The sequence below is a fragment of the Phasianus colchicus genome, chromosome 31 (assembly GCF_987193195.1).
Source record: "Phasianus colchicus chromosome 31, bPhaCol1.hap1.1, whole genome shotgun sequence".
NCBI lineage: Eukaryota > Metazoa > Chordata > Aves > Galliformes > Phasianidae > Phasianus > Phasianus colchicus.
Genome location: NC_143466.1, coordinates 1671719 through 1692771, shown reverse-complemented (window position 1 = coordinate 1692771; position 21053 = coordinate 1671719). Strand labels below are relative to the sequence as shown.

The window sequence follows — 21053 nt, the reverse complement described above, 5'->3', positions numbered from 1 at the left end:
CATAACCTTCCCTGGCACCGAGGTCAGGCTAACAGGCCTGTAGTTCCCCGGGTCCTCCTTACAGCCCTTCTTGTAGATGGGAGTCACATTGGCAAGCCTCCAGTCTTCTGGTACTTCACCCGTCAACAAGGAGCGCTGATAGATGATGGAAAGCGGCTCGGCTCTCACCTCCGCCAGTTCCCTCAGCACTCTCGGGTGAATCTCATCCGGCCCCATGGACTTGTGACAGTCCAGTTGCAGTAGCAGGTCTCTGACTGTTTCCTTCTGAATCGTGGCTGGTTTAGTCTGCTCCCCAGCTGAGACTACCAGGTTAAAAAGTGGAGTATCCTGAGGATACTCAGGATAACCTTTAAAGACAGACGTAAAGAAGGCATTCGGGACCTCTGCCTTTTCCTTATCGTCAGTAGTCACATTCCCAGCCTCATCCAGTAAGGAATGGAGATTCTCCTTAGTCCTCCTCTTACTGTTGATATATTTGTAAAAGGATTTCTTGTTTCTTTTTATCCCAGCGGCCAGGTTGAGTTTGAGCTGGGCTTTTGGCTTTCTGATTTTCTCCCTGCACATCTTAACAACTTCTCTGTACTCTTTCTGAGTCGCCCGTCCCTTCTTCCACAGGCGGTAGATTCTCTTTTTCTCCCGGAGCCTCAAGAATAGTTCCCTATTCATCCACACCGGTCTCCTTCTCCACTGGCTCATCTTGCAGCTCAGGGGGACAGCCCGCTCCTGCGCCTGTAAGACTACCTTCCTGAAGAGCAACCAGTTGTCTTGGACCCCTTTACCCTCTAAGACTGAATCCCAGAGGACTCCCCCTACTAGTCTTCTAAACAATTCAAAGTCCGCCCTCCGGAAGTCCAAGGTAGCAGTTTTGCTGTTCTTCCTCCTGGCTCCACCAAGAATCAAGAACTCTACCATCTCATGGTCACTCTGTCCAAGACAGCCCCCGACCTCCACGTCTTCCACCAGACCTTCTCTGTTTGTGAACAGCAGGTCTAGCGGGGCAGTTCCTCCTAGAAGGGAGTCTCCTATGACTATTACCCTCCTTTCTTTTCTGGAGGAGGCAGTCTTTAAGCGTGCAGCTGGACGCCTCTCCAAAACCCTCCCTGTACTCCACAAATCCATGTCCTGCCCCATAGACCTATGACCCCACAGCCCTCACCACAGCTCTATATCCTGTCTGGTTGCCCCATCTCCAGCCTGGTGGCCTTGTATCAAGATATATAGCACCGTGATCTTGTATCCCCAACCCATACAACCACAACCCCACATCCTGCCATATAGTCCCCTGACCCCATATCCCTCCCGTGACTCTCCATTTTTCCCCATTGCCCCATTACAGCCCACATCCCTCAGCCCACCAGGACCCCCACGTGTGCTCACCTCCTCTGTTCACCTCAGTGTCTGTGGGGAGCTGGGTCCCGCCCCATAGATTATGTGGGCAGGGGTGGGGCCGCATTTGGGGGCCACCCCTGCAGAGGCCATTTGTCCTTTGTGATGGGGTGGGGACACCATCTAGGGTAAGGGACACTACTTGAGGGTGAGGGGACATTCTGGGGGGGAGGAAAAACAAAGGGGGGGGGGGGGGAAGGTGCATATTTTGTGGAACACCCGATAGATCTTTGGGGTGGGCACAGAGGAGCAGTGACCTCAGGGAGGTGTCCTATAGGGCAGCGGTGACATTGGAGGAAGTTTGGTGTTTCCTGAACAGCAAACGTCAGCTGTGTGGTGGCAGGGAGTCCCAAAATAGCAGTAAATGTACAAAAAAGGAGGTATAGTTCTGTGGGGCCGTGTCCCAGCACTGCCGTCACTTTATACATAGATCCAAATACCCTCCATGCAGCATTTCCCTGAGGAACATGTGGAGGTCGGGACAAACATCACCATCCGGTGCTGGAACCAGGGTTTTCGAAGCACCACTTTCCTGCATCAGGACAGGGACTCAGCTCCAATCCAGCACAGGAACCCCAGTGTTGGGGGCTCGGCCACCTTGACCCTCTTTAGGTGATTTCAGCCATTGTCCAGGCGAGCACAGCATCACCTGGCTGCTGCCATGCTGGGATAATGGGGCCCACAGCCTGGATTTAGTGGGCATGGAAGCCAGGCAGCTGGGATCCCTCTCTGGGGAAGGGGGCACTGACAAAGTCATGGAAAACATGACAGTGCTCTCCCTCTCTGGACACAACTGCTGTCAGCTGTGAAGGAGAGTTGTCCTGACAGGGACGATGCCACGTGTCAGCCAGGGAAGTGGGCAGCATGGAAAGGGGTATCCAGTGTGGGAGGGAATGAGCTGTGCTGGAGGAGGTATGGAATGGGGACCTGAACAATGACCAGTTCTCCCAACATCCAGACAGTGTCAAATGTGGAGGAAGTTTGATTGGCAACTCACCATCATCGTATGGCAACTCACAGACAGTAGGAACCTGGAAATTTGGAGAGGGGCAAGTGGTGGAGGAATTGGCTGATCAACTCTGGCAATAGCAGTTCCACCAACCGGGTGGAAGAAAGGGACAGTTGGGTTCATAGAGCAGTGCCATATCTGGGAGGTTCCAAAGATTCACCTTTCCCACAACTCACCAAGTGGGACGGGACATTTTACTTGGCATCATGGGCAGAATGCCCTGAATAAAGAGCAAGAGGAATCCAGAAGAGATATAATCCGAGTTGAGAAGGAAGGATTCTTGTTTGGACCGTGTCTGAGTTCCCTGGCAGCTGCTCATGTCTACACGAGCTCAGCCTGATCAAGAGTGCAGAGAGGATACAGGACATGTCAAAAGGACACTGAAGAAGACCTGGTAAAGGTGAGGCCATTGTTTGTGGAGTAGGAGGTGCTGCAGTGAGAGCAGTGCAGGAAGATGGATGTGTTGTGCACCAAACTGGATGAGGAACTGAGTCAGCGAGAGCGGTGATAAGCAGTTTGCAAGCTGAACTGGAAGTTGAGGCAAAGGTGTGCTTGGGTGCAGAGAGAGCATCGCACAGCTGGCAGAACCATCTGCATGAGGGGTCGATATGCTTGCAGAGAGTGCACAGTTTTTGTACTCGTTTGCAATTAATACATGATTACCATCTCATTACCTTTCAACCAGATCCATCAGCTTTTCCACTCTGTGAGAAGAACCCTTTGCAGACCTGGAGCAGATACAAGCAGAAGAACAGCAGGTTTGCGTCAAGGGAAGCTGAAGAACGAAATGCGGAGGCTGCAAAACTTGTTGCCAAGTGAAGATAAGAAAGTTGAATAGATGTCCTGTTGTTGAAGATAAGGCAGCAAAACAGGTTGCTCAACTCGGTGTAACATCAGTGGGAACAGGTTCGTTCTGCCCCCCTTGTAAGGCAAGAAATTCACAATGAGAAATAATTACCAGCCTTCTTCCCACGTGGTTTCCAGGAAGGCAGTGAGATGGTGAGTGGAGGACGTTCCTTCGCTTTCTGCTCTGCCCTAACCTGCCACACAGTTAGGAGATATTTCCCCTCTCCCTTTGGTGTGATATATTCCTCTTGATTCCTTTTATAATGTGTTATATCACATTCCTTTACCATTTTGAGTAAAACAGTTTTCTCCTTATCTCAATCAAGTAAATCCTCCATCTCTCCTGCCTGATGACTTCCTGAGGAGGAAGGTTAAGGTGGGAAGGGCCTAGCTCCTCCATGTCATGAACAGAAGTCTCCCCTCCCCTCCCCTCCCCTCCCCTCCCCTCCCCTCCCCTCCCCTCCCCTCCCCTCCCCTCCCCTCCCCTCCCCTCCCCTCCCCTCCCCTCCCCTCCCCTCCCCTCCCCTCCCCTCCCCTCCCCTCCCCTCCCCTCCCCTCCCCTCCCCTCCCCTCCCCTCCCCTCCCCTCCCCTCCCCTCCCCTCCCCTCCCCTCCCCTCCCCTCCCCTTCCCTTCCCTTCCCTTCCCTTCCCTTCCCTTCCCTCCCCTCCCCTCCCCTCCCCTCCCCTCCCCTTCCCTTGCTTTCCCTCCCCTTCCCTTCCCTTCCCTCCCCTCCCCTCCCCTTCCCTTCCCTTCCCTTCCCTTCCCTTCCCTTCCCTTCCCTTCCCTTCCCTTCCCTTCCCTTCCCTTCCCTTCCCTTCCCTTCCCTTCCCTTCCCTTCCCTTCCCTTCCCTTCCCTTCCCTTCCCTTCCCTTCCCTTCCCTTCCCTTCCCTTCCCTTCCCTTCCCTTCCCTTCCCTTCCCTTCCCTTCCCTTCCCTTCCCTTCCCTTCCCTTCCCTTCCCTTCCCTTCCCTTCCCTTCCCTTCCCTTCCCTTCCCTTCCCTCCCCTCCCCTCCCCTCCCCTCCCCTCCCCTCCCCTCCCCTCCCCTCCCCTCCCCTCCCCTCCCCTCCCCTCCCCTCCCCTCCCCTCCCCTTCCCTCCCCTTCCCTTCCCTCCCCTTCCCTCCCCTCCCCTTCCCTTCCCTTCCCTTCCCTTCCCTTCCCTTCCCTTCCCTTCCCTTCCCTTCCCTTCCCTTCCCTTCCCTTCCCTTCCCTTCCCTTCCCTTCCCTTCCCTTCCCTTCCCTTCCCTTCCCTTCCCTTCCCTTCCCTTCCCTTCCCTTCCCTTCCCTTCCCTTCCCTTCCCTTCCCTTCCCTTCCCTTCCCTTCCCTTCCCTTCCCTTCCCTTCCCTTCCCTTCCCTTCCCTTCCCTTCCCTTCCCTTCCCTTCCCTTCCCTGTTGATATATTGAACACATGTGACACTGTACACACATGTAATTCACATGAACACATGCAGTGGTACATGCATGTAGTGTACACGTGACTGTAAGCACACACAGCACACCAGCAGTGTGCACAGTTTAATGCATCTGTGCACACAACATCCATGTGCTTGACCACACATATGGGGGACATCAGTGGGGTCCCCAATACGCACATCAGCGTAGATAGTGGAGGTTTGGGGGGCAGCAGGAGAACCACGGTGCAGACTGCTGGGGTCTCAGCTTGCAGCTCAATGTAGGTCAGACAGTCGCTGTCACTGCACAGCATCTGGGGACAGAGGGGGACAGTGCAATGTCACTATGGGGGTCCCCAGTTTTCTTGGGGGGAACATCCGTGTTGTCAGTATGCAGGGGGAGTGTCCAAGAGGGTGAGTTTGGGGCTGAGATTTGGGGTCTCCAGGGGCCAGACACTGGAGACTGTGGGAGTGTTTTGGGCTTCATTACTCAATTTGAGGGTGTGCGTGGGGTCTGGCGGCTTGGTAAGCACCAGGGTGTCTGGGAATTTAAATGTGGATCTTGGGGAGCTCCCTGGTTCAGATTGGATGCTTCCATAGACTGGATTTGGGGATGAACTTAATTTTGGGACAAGACATATGGGGCTGGGGGTCTTGCGAGTTCCCCATGGGCAGGGACTGGGGTTCCCGAGTTGGGTGTGGGGTCTCAAGGGACGGATTGGAATTTGAGGTTGGCTGACACAGACACTGACCCGGAGCTGCACGGCCTCTGGCCTTCTGGGGTTGCATCTGCATCAAACATTGGAGGGGACAAATGTGAGTGCTGTGGGGGGCACCGAGGGACATTTGGGGTGTGTATAGGGGATCAAAGGGGAGGCTGAAGACAATAGGGGGATCCATAAAGAGATGGAAGAAATGCAATCCATTCCCCACCATGGCTCTCATCTCTCCACATCCAGCGTCTGTGGGCAGTGCGGAGGAAGACCACAATGAAGACGTGGATGAAGACAAAGGCAGCAGCACAGCCCCGCACCACTGCCACCACCAGGTTCCTGTCCATCTGCTCCGTGCCACCTGCGGGGTGTGGGTACAAGAGTGACATGCAGCCCTTGTTCATCACTGATGGAAATGCACCACCTCTGGTGGAGCTGTGCGGAGAAATGGGGTTTTGTTGCTGAGAAGGCTTTCTGTCAGACTGTGTCACTGTGCTCACTGCAGCAGTGCTCATTCCCATGACAATAAATCAGAGGTATTTTTTTTGGAGCTACCCCCATCTGTGTTGCTCACCCAGGCATTCAGTGCAGCCCATGGGGTTATGCTGTGGGATTGCGCGACCCCACATCTATAGGGAAATGCATGGGTAAGGGTTCAGAATGTCCGTAGGAGGATGTGGGCTCTCCAAATCTGTGGGGTGAGCAATGAGATGGGGTTTTGGAGTGCGTATGAGGGTATGCATCTCCAAATCTATGGGTGATCTATGCAGCAGGACTCCAATTTGTGCCCCACATCTCTAAACCTCCTTTTTTAGTACATTTACTTCGAATTTGAAACTTCCTCCCACAGCACAGCAGACATCTGTGGTCATTAAGGAAATGCTGAATTTCCTCCAATGTCACTACAGCCCCATATGATTCTCCCCCCCCACATGATTGCCCTGCTGATCCCCAAATTACACAACCTTGGGGAGCTCGACAAGAAGAGCACCCTCCCACTTTTTCCTCACCCAAAATGTCCCCTTGCCCTCAAGTACTGTACCCTATCTTACGGGGTAGATTTGGGTTCATTGGGATTGAGACCAGGGGATCAAGGATGCACAACAGCAATGGCATTGACCCCACAGGGCTGGAGATGAATAAATCCCATACCTGTAGGGAAAGTGTGCTGCTTTCCTTGTTCCCAGCTCAGGACATCAGCAGGACACTCCCTGCTCTGGTTCACCCCTCTGGTTGTTCTCCCTCACTGATGGCTCAAGCTGGCAGTGATGAAGTCACTGAGAGAAGCTTGAGGGCCCTGCAAAGGCACTGGGTTGCTCACTGGGTGCAGTGGGAGTGCATGTGGCGTTCTCCTCTGTCCGCTCAGTAGCTGTGAAGGATACTGAGAGGTCAGGGAAACACATATGATAAATATGTGGCAGAATGGTTGGTGCCACAGCAGAAGTTTTGTTTCTTCTTTTTCTGACCAGAGGGCGCTGTACTCTGTGCTGTGCTGATGGCTGCAGGTGGATCCCACCTGTCTGAAAGGGAGAAGCAGATCTCAGACCAGGAGCTGGCTTGTTTCCCTGAGAGGGCTTCAAACTGGCAGGCCTTTGGGGACAGCGTGAGATATGGAGCGGTGACAGCCTGTGTGGGACACCACAACTGGGGCATGTGTGCACGGCTCTGTGTGTCAGCCATTGGGTGCCCTCAGTACCACCACGTCTTGGGGACCACAAATCCCACATCAGGAGGTGATGCAACAGAGAAACGTCCACAAGAGGAAGTGACAGTGGCTCTGAGGCTCTTTCCTGCCCCACTGCAGTCCCAAAGCTGTTCCTGCCTCATGGCACCAATGGTGCTGGCCCTCATCCTGGGTGAGTGACAATGGGGACGTGGTGCCACGGGGGTTGGTGGCCCTATGTGCGATCAGAACTGTGTCCCTTGCAGGTTGGTGGCTGGTGGCAGCGAGCAGGGCCCGGCAACATGAGTGTGGTGATAGGGGGTTTATGGTGAGAGAGGGAGGGGAGCGTGGTCAGGGGGCCATCAGAGGGCACAGGAGGGTGTGCAGGGACAAGGCTGACTGCTGTCCCCCGTCCTCGTGCCCCGACCCTCCCTGTCTCTGCACCCCAGCCAGGGGGGTCCCTTGGGGACACTGTCACCCTGAGGTGCCACCTGCCGAAGCCGGCTGCATGGGTTGAGCTTTACCAGGATGGACTAGGGAGTCAGTGTGTGAGGGCCGCCTGCACTGCCCATTCAATGAGGCAGCAGTGGGAGTGGAGGTCTTGTGTCAGCATGGGTGAGTGCTCCTGTCTTTTTTTCAGCTGACTTGCTCTCCTGTTGACAGGCCCTGACGCCACCATTTCAAACATGGTGCTCACCAGGAAACGTGCTTCCCACGCAAAGACTGTGGCAACGCAGACAGAGGGTCTGCTCAGTAATGTTCAGGTCGCTGGCTGCTGGGAGTGCCTCAGCCTGCTGCTGCCAGGGGAGGATGGGAAGGATGCCACTTGTGTGCGGTGTGAGCAGCTGGCCGAGCTGCTCAACGTGGTGGTGGAGCTGAGGGAGGAGGTAGGTAGACTGCGGACCATCAGAGAGTGCGAGTGGGAGATTGACTGGTGGAGTGACTCTGTGCGAGAAAGGCGCAGAGATTGCACTTCCCAGACTGAGGGAGTAATGGACCCTCTCTCTCTCCATAGTCAAACAGGGAGAGACAGCTTGAGAGGAGAGGAGGAATGGCAGCAGGTCTCAGCCCAGCGTCGCAGGCAACCCCCATCCCGACCTCCCTCGGTTCCCTGGTCCCTCTCAGTAACAGGTATGAAGCCCTGTAACAACCAGAGGGAGTGGTGAGTGATGACGTGGGAGCACTGCCGCCAAGCTTGCCCAAGGTGAGGCGGTCAGCTCCACGTTTGAAGACTGCCTCCTCCAAGAAAGAAAGGAGGGTGCTAGTTGTAGGCGACTCTCTTCTGAGAGGAACAGAGGGTCCAATATGTCGGCCTGACCCTACCCACAGGGAGGTGTGCTGCCTTCCTGCGGCCCGGCTCAGGGATATTTCTAGAAAACTCCCCAGCCTTATCCGCCCCTCTGATTATTGCCCTTTATTGATAGTTCAGGCCGGCAGCGATGGGATGGCTGATAGAAGCCTGAGGATTATAAAAAATGATTTTAGGAGACTGGGGAAGTTAGTTGGTGGAGCGGGCATACAAGTAGTGTTTGCCAGTATTCCCTTGGTGGCAGGGACAAACACTGAGATGACCAGGAAAAGCCATGTAATAAATGCATGGCTGAGAGCATTTGCTGAGGTGCAAGTGCAAAAATTTTGGATTCTTTGATCACGGGGCAGTCTACTCGGCACTTGGACTGAGGTGTGCTGATGGGAATTGCCTGTCTCCAAAGGAAAACGGATACTTGCCCAGGAGCTGACAAGACTTGTAGAGAGGGCTTTAAACTAGATAGGAAGGGGGCAGGGGATAAAGCCAGGCCTACTAGAGATCAGCCTGGGGAAGTGGTATTGGGATTAGGTGAGAGGCGAGGGGCTCAGCTGAGCTGCGTCTACACTAATGCACGCAGCATGGGCAGCAAGCAAGAAGAGTTGGAAGCCATTGTGCAGCAGGCAAACGATGACCTAGTTGCCATAACGGAAACGTGGTGGGATTGCTCCCATGACTGGAGCGCAGCAATGGATGGCTACAGACTCTTCAGGAAGGATAGGCAAGGAAGGAGGGGTGGCAGTGTGGCTCTCTGCATTAGGGATTGCTTTTATGCTACTGAGATTGTGACTGGGGACGATAACGTTGAATCCCTATGGGTAAAGATCAGAGGAAGGGCTGACAAGGCAGACATCCTGGTGGGCGTCTGTTACAAACGTCCAAACCAGGATGAAGAGACAGACAAGCTATTCTATAAGCAGCTGGCACGAGCTGCACGGTCGCCAGCCCTTGTGCTCATGGGGGACTTCAACTTCCCTGACATATGCTGGGAGTACAGCACAGCACAGAAGAAGCAGTCTAGGAGGTTTCTGGAATGCAGAGAGGATAACTTCCTGATGCAGCTGGTCAGAGAGCCCACGAGAGGAACTGCCCCGCTAGACCTGCTGTTCACAAACAGGGAAGGTCTGGTGGGAGATGTGGAGGTTGGAGGCTGTCTTGGACAGAGTGACCATGAAGTGATAGATTTCTCGATTCATGGTGGAGCCTGGAGGGGGAACAGTAAAACTGCTACCTTGGACTTCAGGAGGGCAGACTTTGAAGTGTTCAAGAGACTAATAGGGGGAGTCCCCTGGCATTCAGTCTTAGTGAGTAAAGGGGTCCAAGAGAGCCGGTTGCTCTTCAAGAAGGAAGTCTTAAGGGCGCAGGAGCAGGCAGTCCCCCTGAGCTGCAAAATGAACTGACGGGGAAGAAGACCGGCGTGGATGAATCGGGAGCTATTCTTGAGGCTCTGGGAGAAAAAGAGAATCTACCTCCTGTGGAAAGAGGGACAGGCAACTCAGAATGAATACAAGGAAGTCGTTAGGATGTGTAGAGGTGAAATCAGAAAGGCTGTTGATGTGGTCTATCTAGACTTCAGCAAGGCCTTTGACACTGTCTCCCACAGCATTCTCCTGCAGAAGCTGGCAGTCCATGGCTTGGATGGGTACGCTCTTGGCTGGGTAAGGAGCTGGCTGGAGCGCCGGGCCCAGAGAGTGGTGGTGAATGGAGCTAAATCCAGCTGGCGACCGGTCACGAGTGGTGTTCCCCAGGGGTCGGTGCTGGGGCCTGTCCTCTTCGAGATCTTTATTGATGACCTGGATGAGGGCATTGAGTGCACCCTCAGTAAATTTGCAGATGACACCAAATTGGCTGGAAGTGTCGATCTGCCTGGGGGTGGCGAGACCATTCAGAGGAAACGGGACAGGCTGGAGGGCTGGGCTGAGGCCAAAGGGATGAGGTTCAACGAGACCAAATGCCAGGTCCTACACTTCGGCACAACAACCCCAGGCAACGCTACAGGCTTGGGGCGGAGTGGCTGGAGGACTGCATAGAGGAAATGGACCTGGGGGTGTTGGTTGATGCTCGGCTGAACATGAGCCAACAGTGTGCCCAGGTGGCCAAGAAGGCCAATGGCATCCTGGTTTGCATCAGAAAGTGTTGCCAGCAGGAGCAGAGAGGTGATGGTTCCCCTGTACTCAGCTCTGGTGAGGCCGCACCTCGAGTACTGTGGCCAGTTCTGGGCCCCTCACTGGAAGAAAGACATCGAGGCCCTGGAACGTGTTCAGAGGAGGGCAACAAAGCTGGTGAGGGGTGTGGAACACAGGCCATATAAGGAAAGGCTGAAGGAGCTGGGAATGTTCAGCCTGGAGAAGAGGAGGCTCAGGTGAGACCTCATTGCTCTCTATAACTTCCCGAAGGGAGGTTGTAGTGAGCTGGGGGTTGGCCTCTTGTCTCGTGTCATTAGTGATAGGACCAGAGGGAATGGTGTCAAGCTAAAGCAGGGGAGATTCAAGCTGGTGCTCCTACCACCCCAAGGGCTATCTCTTTGTGCCCTCACCTCTTGGGGACAGTGTGAGACTGGAGGTGGCACCCACACCTTCACCCCCAGGTTGGTACCAGCCCCCATTTGGGTGCCTGCAGTGTCACCCACAGGTGGCAGTATCATCACATCCCTTCCCCATCGCGGTGATGCTGAGGATGAAGGCACCCAAATCCCTTCACCCCTCAGATGCTGAGTTGGTGTCCCATGGGAACCAGCCATCTGCCAGGGTTGAGCTTTACCAGGATGGACTTCTGAGATCCTACAAGGACGTGGACAAGCATCAGGTCATGGCTGAGTTCTCCTTGGTTTGCGTAAAGCTGGAAGATGTAATGAAGGATTGGTGCCAATACCGGGTTTTGGAGCCACCAGGAAGATCAGAGAAGAGTGTCCCCATCGAGTTGGTGGTGACAGGTGAGGGTTATGGGGAAAGCAGATGGCCCTCGGCATTCTCCACAGGGCCATGTCCTATCTCTGTTCTCCCTCTGCATCCAGATAGTCAATATTCCCCACCTAACATTTCCATGAGCCCTGACAAAAGCGTGGCAGTGGGGACCAATGTCACCATCCGCTGCTGGAACCAGGGATATGGGGGCATCATCTTCCTGCACAAGGATGGGCACTCAGCCCCTCTCCAGCACCAGGACCCCAGTGATGAAGGCATGGCCACCTTCATCCTTGTTGCGGTGACCACAGCTGACAATGGCACCTACAGGTGCTCCTACCACCCCAAGGCTTATCTCTTTGTGTCCTCGCCTCTTGGGGACAGCGTGAAACTGGAGGTGGCACCGACACCTGCACCCCCAGGTAGTTCCCAGCCCCCCATTTGGGTGCCTCCAGTGTCACCCACAGGTGGCAGTATCATCACATCCCTTCCCCATCGAGGTGATGCTGAGGATGAAGGCACCCAAATACCTTCACCCCTCAGGTGCTGAGTTGGTGTCCCATGGGAACCTGGTGGTGGCAGTGGTGAGGGGCTGTGCTGCTGTCCTCGTTTTTGCCCTCAGAATTTTCTTTGTCATCGATGCCCACAGCCTCTGGATACGGAGAGATGAGAGTCTGGGTGCTGACGTGGGTGCTGGAAGCCCCCAATAATGCCTCCCCAGAAGGCATCTCATCTTTGGGGTGCACTGTGTGGGTTAGATACACATTCCTTATTTTGGGCTCCCTGATGCTCTCTTCCCCTCTCAATGATTCCCAGATCTTTTCAAACCCAACACCTTCAAGTCCCCACCAGAGCCCCCAAATGCTTCCCAATCCCACCAAATCCCCAAATGCTCATCTCTAACAACAGTACCCTTTCTTTGCGTTCAAATCCCTTAGCACTCTTTCATACACACAGATCCTTCCGGATCTACCCCATATCCAACATCAGCGCTGTGGGATCCCCACATCTGTCCCAATTCACCCCTCCCCTACAGATCACCTTCAAGCCCCCTGACTCCCATTCTGTCCAACGTACATCTCCTATAGATTCCCTCATAGACCATCACTGTTCTTTCTCTCTTCCTTGACTGTCTTATTAAAACAGGTTTTTCTCTCAACCTCTGAGTTCCAGATTATTTGTCCTCTCATTCTCTCCCCCATCCCTCTCGGAGCAGTCAGTGAATGATGAGAACAGTCTTTCTACACTTTGAGAGCAGCCTTTCTCATCACTTGAGCAGATGTGAGCTGAAGGACGTGAATAGAAGCTCAAGAACTTAATGCAGAAGAGCCACAGAGCTTGTTGTCCAGTGAAGATAAGAAAGTAGAATAGACGTCCTGTTGTTGAGGATTAGATGGCAAAACAGATGCCTGGGCTCAGTGTAACGTCAGTGGGAACAGGTTTGGGCTACCCTCCCACCCCCTGAATGGTTGGAAATTTACAGCCATAATGCATCCCACCACCACCAGAGATGGGAGTTATTTCCTGGAATCTCTGCCCGTGTCCTTGGAATGCAGTGAATATGTTCATGCTGTGCCTTCAGGCACATGGCTGTTTCTCCCTTTGGTGTGCGTGTTGGTGGAGCGATCCCCCACGCACCCAGTGCTGTGATAAAGGCAACACCTGCTTGACATCACACTTTGGTGTCTGAGGTTACTTTGCTGGTTTTCTCAGCTTCCTGAGGGCTCTGAATTGTGCTTGATAGGCACAGCCAGAGCCCAGTACTGTGCAGCGTGATGGAGAACAAGAAGGGATTCTTTAGATACAGTGGTCAGCAGAGACAGACAAAGGTGAGTGTTCCCCTTCTGACAAAAGAGAAGGCACAAGAGGCCGCACCTGGCATGGAGCCACAGTTGAGTATTTGTCATCCCATGGAGGACACCATTCATGACCATGTGCTGGCAGAACTTTGGGGACACTGTGTTATAGCCAAGGAGTGACAACTTGCACGTGGTGCCCCACACCACTCACTGGAGAAACTGTCAGACGGGGAGGTGACATCATGGCATCCTGTCCCCAAGGGGAAATGAGATTGCCTTTCCGGCCACTCCCAGTCTGCACTGCAGCCTCGCTGTCCCCAAGCTGCTCCTGCCTCATGGCACCAATGGCGCTGGCCCTCATCCTGGGTGAGTGACAATGGGGACGTGGTGCCTCGGGGGTTGGTGGCCCAGTGTGGGACCAGAACCGTGTCCCTTGAAGGTTGGTGGCTGGTGGCAGCGAGCAGTGCACAGGAACGTGAGTATGGGGGCAGGGGGAGACTGGAAAGAGAGGGAGGGGAGTGTGGTCAGAGGACCATGAGAGGGGCAGAGGAAGGTGTGCAGGGACAAGGCTGACTGCTGTCCCCTGTCCTAGTGCCCCGACCCTCCCTGTCGCTGCACCCCAGCCAGGGGGTGTCCCTGGGGGACAATGTCACCCTGCGCTGCCACCTGCCCCGGGTGCAAGCCTGGGTCCAGCTCTGGTTGAATGGAATTCTGAAATCTAACAAGGAAAAAGACAAGGAGCAGGATACGGCTGAGTTCTCCTTTGCTGTCACAAACCTGGAAGACACCGGGACGTATCAGTGTCGGTACCAGGTGTCAGAGCCACTGTGGACATCAGAGAGGAGTGATCCTGTGAAGCTGGTGCTGACAGGTGAGGGTACTGGGCACAGTGGGTGGCCCTGAGCTTTCCCCCGAGGATCAAGTCCCATCTCTTTTCCTCCCTGCACACATCTCATAACATCAGCCCCTCACAGTTCCTTGAGCCCATGGCACATGTAAGAATGGGGACCAATTTATCCACCCAGAGCTGGCATGATGATTCTGGTGCTGCATGCCTCCTGCACAGTGCTGAGCACTCAGCCCCTGTCCAGCTCCAGGATCCCACTGGTGGGGCACAGCCACCTTCATCTACTTAGGGAGGAACCCAGCCTATGCTGGCACCTATAGGTGCTCTACCACCCCACGGACCACATCAGAGAATTAGTCTGAGACCCACATCTCTATGCCCCCAGTGTGCCCTGTGAGTGGCAGTGTCACTGCATCCCTGCCCTGTGCTGAGGACACCCAAACACCCCAATTTCACAGGTGCTGAGGTGTCATCCCGTGGGAACCTGATGGTGGTGGTGGTGAGGGACTGCACTGCTGCCCTCATCTTCAGCCTGAGCCTCTACTTCATCCTGGATGCCTGCAGCCCCTGGACATGGAGAGATGAGAGCCCTGGTGAGGAAGGAGTTCAAAGTTTTCCACCTCCTATAGACCCCACAAGCATCCCCTACCCATCCTTTGATCCCCCATAGATCCCGTATAGACCCCACAACTGGACCTTGAGGCCCCCACATAACCCCCTACCTTCCCTCTCCCCTTTTCAATGCAGGTTTCACCCCCAGAATGATCGATCCCATACACTTCCAGGTAAGTGCCTGAGTCAGTGAATCCCAAATCCCAACATCCCTCTTCGGACCCACGCCAGACATCACCGTGGAAACCCAAACCTTCCCCATGGGAACCCGAAATGACCCCCAGTCTCTTACGGCTTACCCTGACATTGATGTGCACCACCTGTATCCAGGCCCATGGGAATCTCAAATCTGCATTTTGGGGACCCCCAGCCCACTAATCTTAGCCCTCAGACCCACAGAAGCTCTCATGCCCCAGACCCCATAAGTCCCCACAGGTCTACCAGAGGGACCTCTAATGAGCTCACAGAGAAGCCCAGTATATAAGCCACGGGGACCCCAACACAAAGGCCCTGTGTTCCCCCAGTCCCTAAATATATCCAGACCCAATGGGCACCCTGGAAACACAGCTGGACCCCAAATATCCCCCGTGTAGAACCCAAATTTGAGCCTCTCCCCCAGAAATACAGCTCCACCCTCATGACAACCCCTTCCCTCCTTCCTCGCATACCTACTCCAGAGCCCCACCCCAAACTAAAGCATCCTGGGGACCCCATGATTGCAACCCAATTTCTGCCTCTATCTCCAGGTGCCCCCCAGGGACAGCGAGGGTCTGACCTACACCGAGATGCCAGCTGTCATCCCGTGCTCCCAGCCTCCCCGTTCCCCCACTGCCCCCCAGTCCCCCATTATTTACACCAAAGTGAGCACAGGGGATCACACTGATGGACCTCCATTGGTGTCTCAGTTTTGATGCGCATGCAAGGGGGCAGGTGCCACATTCCCTGCTTGGGTCTCCCTGATGTCCTCTTCTGACCTCGGATCAGATAACCTCCCCTAATCTAACACTCCCAAATTCTCACTGGTGCATCCCAAATGCTTCCCACTCGCTCCAAATCTCTAAATGCTCATCTCTTATACAAAAATCCTTCCTTATCCCCTCAAATGTCTTAGCACACCTTGAGTCCTCCAAATGCCCTCCAATTCACTCCAAAACACCACCACCATTCCTCTGAAACCCCCTGAGCTGTTCCAATCTACCCCTCTACTGCATATAATCTAAAATGTCCGTTTCTTCCCCTCCCATCTCCTACAGATGCCCCATAGATCCTCTATAGACCCCACAAAATCCCCTGCCACCCTTTCTGTCCTTGTTGTACCCTTGGTCTTTGGGTGCTGAGCAATTCCTTTGTGCATCACTTGCTTTGCAGAAGTAAATACATCTATCTGATTATCAGTACTGTTATTTCTCACTTCCTTTTCAGTCTCAGTAAATAGATTTTATCTCCACCAATGAATTCTTCCTCGTTTTCTCTCCTCTCCTCTCCTCTCCTCTCCTCTCCTCTCCTCTCCTCTCCTCTCCTCTCCTCTCCTCTCCTCTCCTCTCCTCTCCTCTCCTCTCCTCTCCTCTCCTCTCCTCTCCTCTCCTCTCCTCTCCATCCAGCACTAAAATCTACACCCAGCACCCAAAAAACTTACACTCAACCCCCAAACATGCAACCCCCAAAACTCTTCCCATCCTCTCACATTCTCTAGTCAGCAGTCAAATCTTCAGTCACTCTCAACAAGTCTCCATCCAGTCCCTAAACACTGTTCAGCTCCAAAATACCCTCACCACCCCAATATCTACATCCAGCCCCAAATGTCCCATCCACCCACAAAATCTCCATCCACTTCCCACAATCTCTATCCCCCCAGAAATTTCCAAACCACACAGAAATCTCCATTCACTCCAAAATTCTCAATCCAGCTCCACAAACTCCATCCAGACCACAAAAACTTCGTGCATCCCCAAATAGCCATCCGGACCCCAAACACAAAATCTGTGGGCCGGGTGCTGGTTTGGGATGTGGAGCCGGAGATGCGCACACGGGAAGGGGACGTGTGTGTGCTGTAGGGACAGACGTGGCGCTGACGTGGGGCACATGGTAAGGACACACGGACACACGGAGGGCCTGGAGAGTGCAGGCACAGGGAGCACATGTGCACCGTCCCTCTCAGGGGGTTTGGAGGGAGGTGAATCTCTCTCTGTCTCCTGAGTCACACCTCTCCCAGCCAGCAGGGACAGATACCGCGATGGAGTCAGCCAAGGCTCAGAGCAGGAATACACGTCCATTTCCTGAGAGCTTCTCTTCAGAGCACTGCTTTGGAATGAAAAACTGTCCACAAAGTCTTGTTGCTCACCTCCCGCATTCTTTACCGGTCTCAGAAAACATGCTAAGGACACCCATGTGCAGCACTGTGCACATCTACTGGTGTACACGCGTGATGCTGCAGACACCAAGGAATGGAGTTAATCACGGAGTGCACATCTGGGTATAACTGTTGTGCACATGTGACGGTGAACACGTGTGACACATAGGAACACATGCAGTGATACATGCATGCAGTGCACACGTGACGATAAGCACACACAACACACCTGCACTGTGCACGCTGGCAGTACATGTGAGCACATAACACACACGTGTCTGTGCACACGTATGGAGGCATCAGTGATGCCTCCCAACTGCTACCTCGGCGTAGATAACAGAGGGCTGGGGGTCAGCGGGGGGGTTGAGGGGCGGAGTGCTGGGGGTCACAGCTTGCAGCTCCACGTAGGTCAGACCCTCGCTGTCACTGGAAGGCACCTGGGGACACAGTGGGAAGGCAGAGTGTCAACCTGGGGGTCCCCAATGTCCTTTGGGAGGGACACCGCGTGAGTGATGTTTGGGGTTCTTCCTACACAGTGTGAAAGTGGCCCATGGGATCTGAGGGGTATTTTAGTTTTGGAGGGGCCAGGGGGATCTGAGGGCTCAGATTTGGGTGTCTCCACAATGCAGATTTGGAGTTCCTCATGGTCTGGGTTTGGGGGCTGTGCTTAACATTAAGGCAAACCATATGAGGCTGTGGATCCCCTGGGGTCCCCATGGACAGGGTTTGGGACTGTAAATGGGATGAGGAGTTGTTCCAAGGGTCAGGCCGGAGTTTGGGGTTCCCTGACCAGGACACTTACCTGGAATTCCATGTCCTCAGGCCTTTCTGCAGGGGTGCCTGCATCAAAACAAGGAGGAGAATGGGATGGGGCTATTGGGGGGGCTGTGGAGACTTTGAGAGGATCAACTGAGAAATAAAGACGCTTAAACCCTTCCCCACCAGGGCACTCATCTCTCTGTATCCGACGTCTGCAGGCACCGAGGAGGAAGAAGACAACAAGGATGAGGATGAAGACAAAGGCAGCAGTGCAGCCCCCAGCCACTGCCACCACCAGCATCCCATGGGAACTGTCTGCAGCACCTGTGGGATCCGGGTGTTTGGGTTATCACATCCTCAACCACCACCTCTACAGGGACAGGAGGTGACACAGCCACTCATGGCGTGGCGCCAGGGGTACTCAAATGGGGTTGAGACCCACCCGGGTGTGCAGGTGTGGGTGTCACCTCCAGAGTCACATTACTCCCAAGGGGTGAGGACAGAAAGGGGTAAGCCCAGGGGCGGTAGGAGCACCTATAGGTGCCGCTGTCAGCTGGGGTCACCCCAAAGATGGTGAAGGTGGCTGTGCCCACCACATCGAGGTCCTGGCGTTGGATGGGGGCTGAGCACCCATCCTTGTGCAGGAGGAAGGCGGCCCCATAGTCCTTGTTCCAGCACTGGATGGTGACATTGGTCCCCATCTCCACACATTCCTCAGGGCTCAGGGAAATGCTGGGTGGGGGGAATCTGCGATCTGCATGAGGGAAGGGACAGCAGTGGGACACGGTCCTGTTGGGAGCAAGCAGAGCCATCTGCTGTCCCCAGTGCTCTCACCTGTCAGCACCAGCTCCACAGGATCACTCTTCTCTGATTCCACTGCTGACCAAGGCAGCCGGTACTGACACCAATATGTACCTGCGTGCTCCCGATACGTGCTCAAGAAGGAGAAGTCTGCAGTGTCCTGCTCCTTGTACTTGTAATTGCTGTGTATCCAACGTCCTTCCTTGTACAGCCGGACCCAGGCAGCCAGCTGGGGCAGGTGGCACCTTAGGGTGACAGTGTCACCCAGGGACACCCCCTGGCTGGGGTGCAGTGACAGGGAGGGTCGGGACACTAGGATAGGGGACAGCAGTCAGCCTTGTCCCTGCACACACTCCAGTGTACCTCTGCTGGCACCCTGACAATGCTTCCCTCCCTCTCTCCCCGTGCTCCCCCCATCTCCATACTCACAATGCTGTGCTCTGCTCGCTGCCACCAGCCACCAACCTGCAAGGGACACGGTTCTGGTTCCACACAGGGCCTCCAACCCCCTTGGCATCACATCCCCACTGTCACAGACCGAGAATGAGGGCCAGTGCCATTGGTGTCATGAGGCAGGAGCAGCTTGGAGACAGTGAGACTGCAGTGGGGACAGGGAGTGGTGTTGTTTTCTGCCAGTTCCTCTTTTGGACAGGATGGTGTGATGTTGCCAACTGATGTGGCAATCACAGCCCAAACGGGAAGTGGCACGTTGGGGTCCCCAGAAATGTTGTACACATGGAGCTGTGCAAATAGTCCCCGCTGGTTTGTCCTTTGCAGTTTGTCCGGGCTTGGGTGTCACACACAAAGTTCTGCCAGCACGTGGTCCTGCACTTTTCCCCCATGGGATGGCAAACACAGGACATGGCTCCAATGGGGTGTCCCCCATGGGATGTCACATGTTTTGCTGTTGAAGAGCTTGGGGTTCGTAATGACAGAGTTGAGTGTCTATGGGTAAGGATCAGGGGGAAGGACTGTCGTGGCAACATCTTGGTGGGGGTCTGCTATAGACCGCCTAACCAGGATGAAGAGTTGGACGAAGCTTTCTATGAGCAGCTCGCGGAAGTCACGCGATCGCCAGCACTTGATCTCATGGGAGATTTCAACTTCCCTGACATGGGGTGGAAGTATAATACAGCACAGAGGAAGCAGTCCAGGAGGTTTCTAGACTGCGTGGAGGATAGCTTCCTTGTGCAACTGGTAGGAGAGCCTACCAGGGGTGGTGCCCTGCTTGATCTGGTCTTTGCTAACAGAGAAGGACTGGTGGGAGAAGTGAAGGTTGGGGACCGTCTTGGGCAGAGCGACCATGGAACTGTCCAGTTCTCTATTCTTGGGGGTGTCAAAAGAGCAAAACTACTTTCTTGAACTTCCAGAGGGCGGACTTTGATCTGTTCAGGGCGCTTGTAGCACGGGTCCCTTGGGAGTCGCTTCTGAAGGGTAAAGGGGTCCAGGAAGCCTGGATGCTCCTCAAGACGGAAATCTTAAAGGTGCAAGAACAGGCTGTCCTGAGTGCCGTAAAGCGAGCCGCAGGGGTAGACAGCCTACCTGGGGAGATTACAAGGGAGTAGCTAAGGTGTGCAGGGAGGAAGTCAGGAGGGCAAAAGCCCAACTTGAACTCAGATTGGCCACTGCAGTAAAAGACAATAAAAAATCCTTTTATAAATATATCAATGGCAACAGAAGAACCAAGGATAATTCTCATCCCTTACTTGATGCAGCAGGGAATGTGGCCACAGAGGACAAGAAGGCTGAGGTCCCCAATGCCTTCTTTACATCTGCCTTTAATAGCCAGACCAGTTATCCTCTGGGCATTTTATGCCCTTATCAGGATGTCTGGGACGCTACTCAGAAAGCACCCCCAGCCATTCAGGTGGAGACAGTCAGAGAGCTCCTCCTCCATCTGGACTGTCACAAGTCCATGGGACCGGATGGCTGCACCCTCGGGTGCTGAGGGAGCTGGCGGGGTGATTGCTGAGCCGCTCTCGGCCATCTATCAGCGCTCCTGCTTAACTGGAGAGGTCCCAGAGGATTGGAGGCTTGCTGATGTGACTCCCATCTTCATGAAGGGCCGTAAGGAGGATCTGGGGAACTATAGGCCTGTCAGCCTGACCTCGGTACCAGGGAAAGTAATGGAGCAAATCATACTGGGTGAGATCGCACAGCATGTGCGTGGTGCCCAGGGGATCAGGCACAGCCAGCACGGGTTCATGAAAGGCAGGTCGTGCTTGACCAACCTCATCTCCTCCTACGACTGGGTGACCAGACTGGTAGATGAGGGAAAGGCTGTTGATGTAGTCTACCTGGACTTCAGCAAAGCCTTTGACACGGTCTCTCACAGGCTTCTCCTGGGGAAACTGGCTGCCCGTGGCCTGGACAGGTACACACTCCTTTGGGTAAGAAACTGGCTGGAGGGCCGTGCTCAGCGGGTGGTGGTTAATGGAGTGAAGTCCAGCTGGCGACCTGTTTCAAGTGGTGTCCCCCAGGGGTCGGTCCTGGGGCCTGTCTTGTTTAATATCTTTATTGATGACCTGGATGAGGGGATTGAGTGTACCCTCAGTAAGTTTGCAGATGACACCAAGTTGAGAGGTGGTGTTGATCTGCCTGAGGGTAGGGAGGCCCTCCACAGGGACTTAGATAGGCTGCATCGCTGGGCCAAGGTGAATGGAATGA

General features: G+C 54.4%; 3 protein-coding genes across 7 annotated transcripts; 2 read left to right on the top strand and 1 right to left on the bottom strand.

Annotated features, from left to right (window-relative positions):
- The first annotated feature begins 10908 nt into the window (after positions 1-10908).
- Positions 10909-11768, top strand: LOC149914197 (osteoclast-associated immunoglobulin-like receptor). Its single transcript, XM_090127513.1, has 2 exons — positions 10909-11247; positions 11329-11768. Exons 1-2 carry the CDS (start codon positions 10983-10985, stop codon positions 11766-11768), a joined length of 705 nt encoding a protein of 234 aa, XP_089983639.1. The 5' UTR covers positions 10909-10982.
- Positions 11769-12945: 1177 nt separating this feature from the next.
- Positions 12946-15976, top strand: LOC149914196 (V-set and transmembrane domain-containing protein 1-like). 4 transcript variants are annotated; one of them, XM_090127877.1, is made up of 7 exons: positions 12961-13047; positions 13135-13383; positions 13457-13492; positions 13610-13888; positions 14323-14457; positions 14612-14649; positions 15223-15976. In XM_090127877.1, exons 2-7 carry the CDS (start codon positions 13260-13262, stop codon positions 15385-15387), a joined length of 777 nt encoding a protein of 258 aa, XP_089984003.1. In that variant the 5' UTR covers positions 12961-13047; positions 13135-13259; the 3' UTR covers positions 15388-15976. The 4 variants fall into 4 exon arrangements, with proteins under 4 accessions (XP_089984002.1, XP_089984004.1, XP_089984005.1 ...); XM_090127876.1 differs by having other exon boundaries at positions 12946-13383; XM_090127878.1 differs by lacking the exon at positions 13457-13492 and having other exon boundaries at positions 12946-13383; positions 15223-15974.
- Positions 15977-16038: 62 nt separating this feature from the next.
- On the bottom strand, positions 16039-19725 carry LOC149914195 (osteoclast-associated immunoglobulin-like receptor). 2 transcript variants are annotated; one of them, XM_090127816.1, is made up of 8 exons: positions 18925-18955; positions 18816-18851; positions 18420-18698; positions 18028-18339; positions 17769-17909; positions 17629-17666; positions 17056-17263; positions 16039-16904 (listed from the first exon to the last, which is right to left on the bottom strand). In XM_090127816.1, the coding sequence occupies exons 1-7, from the start codon at positions 18953-18955 to the stop codon at positions 17126-17128; spliced, it is 975 nt and encodes a 324-aa protein (XP_089983942.1). In that variant the 3' UTR covers positions 16039-16904; positions 17056-17125. The 2 variants fall into 2 exon arrangements, with proteins under 2 accessions (XP_089983942.1, XP_089983941.1); XM_090127815.1 differs by having other exon boundaries at positions 18816-19725.
- Between the last annotated feature and the right edge of the window lie 1328 nt (positions 19726-21053).